Below are 9,389 nucleotides of genomic sequence, written 5' to 3'. Positions count from 1 at the left end.
CATAAATACATACATACATATAGTCAGTACCTTTTATGTCAGTGATACTTTGGTGGAATGGCCAATGGCTAATATTTAACTTTATCACCAATATCGGCTGATACCGATACCATGCTAATAAAATAGTGGATCCCTAATAAAAAGTATTCCTGTGATGAACAGAAACAACATATGTAAACAATAAAATATATGTACAAATATTGGCCCAGCACTCTTTGAAGGAATGCATATCACCTTTTCATAGAGTTTTAATTTAATATGATCTTATGTTAAAATGTGGTAGAGTCTGTGCTGTTTTGGACAAAGCTTGGTGAAAACATTATGCACACATAATGCTCAAGATGTCTTGCTCTGAATATGTGTTGTCAATTATTCTCAGCTACTATCAGATCAATTTTTAGCTCAGTATCTTTAAAACTTGACTGAGTTACAGACATTTTTGTGTTGACTAATGTTGAATAGGTGTGATGGCCATCTTGATTTGTGTTAATCAGTTGTAACTGTACGTTCAGTGATTACTCTTCTTCTTTCAACTGTTCCCTCCTCAGGGGTCAAAATAGTGAGTCATCCTCCATCCCATTCTGACCTCTGCATTCTCTATACTCACTCCATCTACCTCCATGTCCTCTATAACTGCCATCAACATCTACTGTTGGAACTGACGTAGCACTCATTAGTAGCGCACCGTCTCCTTCAACCTGAGACCCCTGCCCCCCCCCCAAACATAAATCACAGAAGAGATGAGCGCCCTGCCATGGAAAGTAACCTAGGGGAAACACTGAACTGCATCCTTAAATCTCCTCTTTGGCCCCCCTCGTTGACTTTTTCCTGGCAGCTGCATTTCTAACATCCTTCTACCAATATACCTACTGTCCCTCCTCTGGACATGTCCAAACCATCTCAGTCTGGTCTCTCTAACTTTATCTCTCAGTTGTTCAACCTGTGATGTACCTCTGATGATCTCATTCCTAATCTTATCCATCCTTGCTATTCCTAAGGAGAACCTCAGCATCTTCATTTCTGCCACTTCCAGTTCTTTCTCCTGTCTTTTTGTCAATGCCACTGTCACCAGACCATACAACATAGCTGGCTGGTCTCACAACTGTCTTGTATACCTTTCTTTTGACCTTTGCTGCCACTTTTTTGTTGCAAATCACTCCTGAAAATTTTTTCCATCCACTCCATCCAACCTAGACTCTTTTTTCATCTCTTTACCACATTCCCCATTTTCCTGGACAGTGGACTCCAAGTACTTGAAGTCCGGCACCTTTGTGACCAATGCACCTTGTAGCCTCACTGTTCCACCTGCCTCCCTCTCATTTACACACATACTCTGTCTTACTACGGCTTACTTTCATTCCTCTGCATACCTCCACCTCTTTAAGTTCTCTTCCACCTGTTCCCTGTTCTCACTACAGAACACAATGTAATTTGCAAACATCATAGTTCATGGGGATTTCTGCCTGACCTCATGTATTAGTCGGTCCATCACCAGAGCAAACAAGAAGGGGCTCAGAGCTGATCCTTGATGTAATCCCACCTCCACCTTGAAGCTATCTGTCACTCCTGCAGCACATCTCACCACTGTTCTGCTGTCCTCATACATGTCCTGTACCAGTCAAACTTCTCTGCCACTCCAGATTTTCTCATGCAATACCACACCTCCTCCCTTGGCACCCTGTCATATGCTATTTCTAAAACCACAAAGATACAATGGAGTTCTTTCTGACCATCTTTGTACTTCTCCATCAACATCCTCAATGCAAAGATGGCATCTGTGGTGCTCTTTCTTAGCATGAAACCATACTGCTGCTCACAGTCACCTCTCGTCTAAGTCTTGCTTCCACAACTCTCTCCCAGATCTTCATCGTGTGACTCATCAACTTAATTCCCCTGTAGTTGCTACAACTCTGTACATCATCCTTGTTCTTAAAAATGGGCACCAGCACACTTCTTCATTCCTCAGGCATTTTCTCACCCTCAAATATGCCATTGAATATTTGAGTCAAAAACCTCACTGCCATCTCTCCAAGACATTTCCAAACCTCCACTTGTGTTTCTAAAAGTAGAATGGGCAGAAGATCTTTCAGTTATCAGGCTCCTCTCTTATGAAACTAACTTCCAGATTCTGTTTGTAGGGCTGACACATTGTACAGTTTTAAGACTGGGCTTAAGACTTTCCTTTTTGATAAATCCTATAATTAGGGTTGGCTTGTCATGTTGTTTTAAGCTTAGACAACTGGAGGACAAATTGACCTCATTTCCTTAAATGAATTGTTAAAATTGAATAGTTTTCATATTATACTATTTCTATATTAACATGTGAATCTTGACCTGCCATTGTGTATCTGTTCTGACCAAACCCAGCCGGTAGAAGCAGATGTCCGCTTGTCCTGAGCCTGGCTCTGCTAAAGGTTTCTTCCTCATGAGGGAGTTTTTCCTTTCCACTGTCGCCTTCATGCTTGCTCAAGATGAGAGTTCTGCGATGGAGTTAAACTCAAAGCAGTCTGCTCCTCAGACAAATAGTGTTAAATTATTTTTTTTTATACATGAATGCTTCTGTTAACTTATTTTTATATATGAATGTTTTTGTTCAGTGCCCTGAGATGACTTCTGTTGTGACTTGGCGCTATATAAATTAACTGAATTGAATTGAATTGAGAGCTTTTTGAACTTCGCCCTCACTAATCTTTTCTACTTCCTGGTCCACAGCTTCTATGACCTCTATTCTCAATTTCATTCTCTTCATTCATTAACTCCTCAAAGTACTCCTTCCATCTTCCATCACACTCTCCTCACTTGTTAGAACATTACCGTTCCTATTTTTAACAATTCTAACCTGTTGCACATCCTTACAAGCCTGATCCCTCTGTCTTGCCAGTCGGTATAGCTTCCTGCAGTTCATGACAATTCCAAAAACAGGTTTCCTTATCTTTTCTCTGGCCAGATGACAAACCAAGTACCTTCCTACCTGTCTCTCTAATTACTGTTACTGTGGTAGCTCAGTCATCTGGAAGCGCTTTCTTCCACCCAGAGCCTTTAACAGCTCCTTTCTTAACTCCTCACAACATTCTTTCTTCCTCAGCTTCCACCATTTGGTTTTCTTCTCTGATTTTTCTCTTCTTCCCAATAACAGTCATTCTACACACAACCATCTGATGCTGTCTGGCCATGCTCTCCCCTGCCACAACCTTACAGTCCCCAATCTGCCTCAGGTTTCCTCTTCTACACAAAATGTAGTCGACCTGCCTACTCCTTCCTCCACTCTTATAGGTCACTCTATGTTCCTCCCGCTTTTGGAAATAGGTGTTGACTACAGCCCTTTCCATTCTCTTGGCACAATCCACCACTATCTTTCCTGGTTTCTTTCCTTGACACCACACCTACCCATCCCTTCCTCATCCCCTCTGTTTCCTTCACCAACATGTCCATTCAGGTTTGCTTTGATCACCACTCATTCATTCCTAGGAATACTTTCTATCACTTCATCCAGATCCTTCCAATTTTTTTTCTCCTCTATTTCACATCCAACTTGTGAAGCATACTGTATAACTACTGACATTTAACATCAGACCTTTTACTTCTGTCTTCAGACCCTGACAATCTTTTCACCTCTACTACATTATTTGCCAACTCCTTCTTCAAGACCACCCCTACTCCATTTTTCTTTCTGTCCACACCATGGTAAAACAGTTTGAACCCTGCTCCAATGCTGTGAGCCTTGCTGCCATTCCACTTGGTCTCTTGGACACATTAAATATCTACCTTCCTTCTCTGCAGCATGTCAGCCAGCTTTCTACCTTTGCCTGTCATTGTCTCCACATTTAGAGCTGCAACCCTCATTTCTACAATCTTGACTTTCCTCTTCTCCCTCTGTCTCCTGACACGTTTCTTTCCTTGTGGTCTTAGACTAACCGAAGCACAATTTCCACCGGCACCCTGTTTGTCAACAGCACTGGTGGTGGACGTTGTTAACCTGGGTTTTCAGATTACTCTCTGCTAGTTTCATTAAAATCTGTCCAGTGATTCATGAAATATTTTGCTAACAAACAGACACATGAACAGATGCACACAGAAACAGGCAAAAACGCTCACCTTTCAGCAGCGAGTAATACATATGGGTAGTGCCACATTTTGTTGTGTAATAACGAAATTACTTACAGTGAAGGGTCCCAGGTATGCCACATATCCTGCAGACAGAAGCACATCTCCAGCTAAATTATTAATCCTAGAGTCAAGACGTTGTACTGTTTCCCTCCAACACACTTCTTCCTTAGCCAGTCCATCGATCAACTAGAGATCAATAATTTATGTTACAAACAAACCATGAAAACTTAAAAAGGAAGAATAAAAAATATATAAATGTCAAAACAGGCCCTTTTACTTGGAGAAGCAGTTATCTGTTACTTTACATCTATGAATTTAGTAACAGTTTTCATATTTATATTTTATTTATTTATTTTTAATAATGCATACATGTCTCATTTTGAAAATTATAAGATTTATACAAAGACATTATACAGTTTTGCTGCTTTTTGCTCAACTATTGACTATTACTACTTCACAACTTTTTGAATGTGTTTAAACATTTGCTGACATATTAAACATTTTTTCTTAAAATGAATACAGTCCTAATTTTAACCCTCCTTCTCACCCTGTTTGCTTTGAAGAGGCGAGCCTCTAACAGTTGATACTTCTTGTCCAGCTCTTCCTTCTTAGCCTGGCAGTCCTGCAACTTGGTCTGTAAATGGGCAGTGCTGCTTTTTGCATCCTTTAGTGATTTTTTGGCATCATCAAGCATCTGTTGGTTGGCTTTTATGTCTTTTTGGGCTTCCTGAATTGTTTGCTACAAAATTATACCCAAGTTCAACAGTTTTATTTTCCTTTAAAAACATATTTACATATATATAAAACTATACTTAGCATAAATAATAAAAGAGACTATTTGGAACAGGAATTTGAGTTTTTACTTGTTTTGGATTCACAGCTTTGACCACAAAGTGATATGAGTGCATAGCTCGCACCCACTGACAAATGGAGCTGCAGACTTTGGAAACCTTGGCTATAGAGGTTGGCTGAAATTCTTCATTGTCAATATAGGGCTGGACTGAACTGATTACATCATCTGGTATCTTGTCCTGCATTTTGGATACCACAATAAACAGGTTTTTTTTTAAAACAACTTACATACATCAAACAGAAAACAATCAAACATGCATTAAATATGGATATGAAAAGTATGTCACAGCTTAGACTACTTTACTGCTCTGGTTAATACAAGTCTTAAATTTATATATGTGCTCTATAACCTTTACCATATAATTTCATACCATAGAACACACTGAGTATGTGCCCTACCTTATCATACTTTTTGAGGCTCTCCAAAAATTTCCTAGGATCTTTTAAAAGATCCTTCGCAGGCTCCAAGTAATCATTAAAGCTGGTGCCAGGCTTCTCTCCAGGTACTTTAGTTGGTTCAATGCCCTTCAAAATGCAAAGTGCCTCAAGCACAAGCTTTACCTCATGGGGAGGTTGCTGCATTTCCTGTATCTATGAAATCAAATAATTCAGATTATAACAAAGTTGTCTTCCACTTACATTCCAAGCTGTCTGCATTATGACTATTTAAATAGTTTAATTAGTCATCATGAAAAATCACCTCTGTAATTCTGGAGATGAGAGGGTTCAGGCTGGTGAGGGCAGTATTTAAAGTTGTCAAAGCCTCGTTTATGTCCTTCTGAATACTTGCAGCAATGGTGTTTATAAAACGTTGTTTTTCTAAAGCTTTGGCTTCCAGCTCTTGCACTGATTTATGGAGATTATCTGTAACCCCTGTGCTTCTCTGTTAACAGATTATCAGTTATACTCATTGTGTATTTTGTATACATATCAGTGTCAGTGTGGCTACTCGCTTACTTGAATTGTCTTCATGGTTTCTTCAACATCCTTAGCAGCCTTCTCCAAAGTGGTTCTCAACTTCTCTTGCTCCTCTTTCATCTTACTCACTTTCTCAGTTGTGCTAAAAAGCTGCAGAATAGTTGTTCAGTATTCATACAGTTGTTTATACCAAATCAGTGCTAATTAAATATACTGGTACATATGTTTTACGAAAAGATATTATTGTTGTCCCATCCTTGCCTTATTGAGAGCAGTTTTAAGGTTCTGAGAAGCACTGCAAAGCTTCTGTTTTTTGTGACCAATGAGATCTGAGAAAACTTTGAGAAATTCTTTGTAGCTCCAGGGAGTGACGTAGTTATGTCGAGATAGCTCTGCTTGGAATTGCTCACTCTTCTTAGCCACTGTTAGGTGAATTTTCACACACGCCAGTGTCTGTAGAAACAAATTAAATAGGATTGTGATTCTTGAAATGCACAATAATATTTTTGTTGTTGTCTGTTTCTAGTCATCCCATGTTTTCTGTTTAATTATGAAAGAATCAAAAACATTTTTCAAAAATTTAGCTTTAATAAAAAACACTTTGTTCCAATGCTGTGATCGGCAAAGAATAACTAAATCCTGTTATTCAGGTGAATATTATTTTTGATTTATTCCACCTATTCAGTTCAGTTATGGGTCCACTTAAATTTTGTTTCTAGCTAAAAAAAAAGTGGTGCTCTGACGCAGCAGGAAGTTTTATTGTTTTGGTGGCAACATCTTAACAACACATTATTTCTCTTTAAACTGCTTGGTTTTTTAAAAAAACAAGCACATTTTTTTAGTTTTCTTATCTGTTTTTTCATTTTTGTAGTTTTAACTTTCATCACCATAACCTTCTTACAAGGAACATTTATTCTCATATTTTAATAGATTCATAAGTTTTCTCATAAGATATGTTAAACTGGACATTTGCTGCAGCTACAAGTACAAGTATTTTCCCAATAGTCCCAGAGCTATTGACAAAAAATAAACTAAATAAAAAAGCAAAAAATAAAATAAAATAGCAAAAATAAACCCTAAAAAAAAAAAAACAACACCCACATTTATTACAGTCAGACTATCAGAAATAATATAAGATATACTATGTTGAGCATATGATAAATTATTTGATAAATAATTGGACATATTATGATATATGATATACAGTATATGATATATGATTTTATGTGTATGATTTAATATGATAGGATACATGATATCTGTGTATAATATACTAAATATTATGGTATTATTTGATGTAATATGAGAAGATTACAGTAACAAATGGATAAGACAGTGTCATCACAGTCACAGTTTGAATAATAGCTGCAACACAAGAGGAGCAGAAAAGGTTGCATCTAAGAATATACAATAGCAATTGACTGCCATCTACTCTGTCAATGATAAAAAATCTGAGGGTTTTACATCTGCTGCAAACAATAAAAAGCTGCATGACAGCACAGTTTGAGCTGATTTAATTTTGTGATATAAGTCGCACTATGCAAACGACTGGTACAACACGTTACATGCAACACATTCTGATATATTATATTTTCTGTCAAATAAGTTGTTTTTTTTTCATAGATTTGTCATCCTGCAACTTATACGCTGAAGCGATTTATATATTTATTTTTCCATATTCATAACGCAATTTTTGACTGACGTTTTAAAATTCTAAGAACTGCAACAGCGAGTCCTCCCGTGCACGCTCGCTTCACTCAGGTGGGGTAGGCGCAGGAATGATGGTGAGCTACAATCTCCAGCCGCAATGGATGAGTGGATGGATGGATGGATGGATGGATGGATGGATGGATGGATGGATGGATGGATGGATGGATGGATGGATGGATGGATGGATGGATGGATGGATGGATGGATAGATAGATGGATGGATGGATAGATGGTGCCACGCCGCCCAGGAGAAATGAAGCTGTTTTGACCAGTAAAGTGCATTTATTAAGGAAAAGTTCAACTGAGACACACCTTTGCTATAATGTCGAGCAAACAAATAATTGTTTTTAAGTGTTAATCTTGTTAAATTTCTAAGAATTGGAACAGCGAGTCCTCCTGTGCACGCTCGCTTCACTCAGGTGGTGTAGGCGCAGGAATGCTGGTGAGCTATAATCTCCAGCCGCGATGGATGAGTGGATGGATGGATGGATGGTGCCACGCCGCCCAAGAGAAATGAAGCTGTTTTGACCATTAAAGTGCATTTATTAAGGAAAAGTTCAACTGAGACACACTTTTGCTATAATGTCGAGCAAACAAATAATTGTTTTTAAGTGTTAATTTTGTTAAAGTCCTAAGAACTGCAACAATGAGTCCTCCCGTGCGCGTTCGCTTCACTCAGCTGGTGCAGGAAGAGGAACGCTGGAGAGCTAGCGACTCTGGCCGCGATGGATGGATGAATGGATAGATGGATGGATGGTGTTGCGCCACCCAGGCAAAATGAAGCTGTTTTGACCGTTAAATAAAAACATAATAAACGCGACAGGTCAGCGGTGATGCATAATAAATGTGACTTATACGCCGAAGTGACTTAAATATTTATTTTCCTCTTCATGATGCTTTTTTTGATGCAACTTATACTCCAGAGTGACTTATACGCCGGAAAATATGGTAACTTGAAAATATTCAGTAAAAATTTAAATAATTTGAACAGGTTGTTGGACTTGCTGTTTTGGGTAACCTGCATATCATTAAGACTTGAATAAAACTTTTATGACAACAAATTGAATCCTCACCAGTGTAGTCATGGTCCTGGGACTGGCTGCCTGCTCAGGCAGTTCAGTTAAAAATGAAGTAGCCACAGCTAGCAGAGCCTCCTCTGACCAGACACTGAACCAGTCAATTGTACAACATGTTACCAGTGAAGGAAATTGTCTCAGCCGTGCACGAAATGTTTCCCCATTAGGGCTAAATAAATAAAAAAGAGAAAAATGACACTGAAAATATTGACAAAGCCAAACCACAGAATAAGAAAAACTTAAATGTTGTTTAAACTAACCTCATGCAGAGTACAATATGAAGATTGCTGTGGACTCTCCTGGTATATGCAGCCATAAGACTTGTTTCTGTTGTCTGTTGGCCCTCATGCTGTGCTACTGTCCTCATTGCTGCAAAAATCTGCTCCTGTTCATCTACTGAATACAGGCTGGGAACACCTCCGCTCAGCAAAATGTGATTTATATCCTCCAGAAATGACTCAGTCTTAATCTGATGGTTGAACGGTAAACAATTAATAGAGATACAAAGTTTGTTTTCTCAGTCATCCAGGTATATAACAACAAAAAAGGTTGAATCATGTCATATACCTGGATGACTGAGAAAACAAACTTTGTGTTTTTGAAATCATTAGTGAAAAGGCCAGACTTCAGGGGTATCTGAGGCAGGCTTGAAACACAAGAGTCAGGGTGGCTTCTGGGTAATACCAGATGGCTAGGCCTCAGACTGACGAAGCCTCTTGGATGAGG

General features: G+C 38.6%; 1 protein-coding gene across 1 annotated transcript in view; it reads right to left on the bottom strand.

The window, feature by feature from the left end:
• dnah1 (dynein, axonemal, heavy chain 1) overlaps window positions 1-9,389 on the bottom strand; it is a 52,644-nt gene that overhangs the window by 12,655 nt on the left and 30,600 nt on the right. Inside the window, exons 48-55 of the mRNA XM_037679123.1 lie at window positions 8,924-9,132; window positions 8,661-8,832; window positions 6,139-6,330; window positions 5,917-6,027; window positions 5,359-5,550; window positions 4,971-5,138; window positions 4,655-4,846; window positions 4,162-4,293 (exon numbers count right to left, since the gene is read on the bottom strand). Coding sequence (XP_037535051.1) covers window positions 4,162-4,293; window positions 4,655-4,846; window positions 4,971-5,138; window positions 5,359-5,550; window positions 5,917-6,027; window positions 6,139-6,330; window positions 8,661-8,832; window positions 8,924-9,132 — 1,368 coding nt within the window. The remainder of the gene's footprint in view (window positions 1-4,161; window positions 4,294-4,654; window positions 4,847-4,970; window positions 5,139-5,358; window positions 5,551-5,916; window positions 6,028-6,138; window positions 6,331-8,660; window positions 8,833-8,923; window positions 9,133-9,389) is intronic.

Source organism: Nematolebias whitei, chromosome 7 (assembly GCF_014905685.2).
Source record: "Nematolebias whitei isolate Nwh7 chromosome 7, NemWhi1, whole genome shotgun sequence".
Lineage (NCBI taxonomy): Eukaryota > Metazoa > Chordata > Actinopteri > Cyprinodontiformes > Rivulidae > Nematolebias > Nematolebias whitei.
Note: the sequence above shows the minus strand (reverse complement) of the source record. Positions and strands in the feature narration are given on the sequence as shown.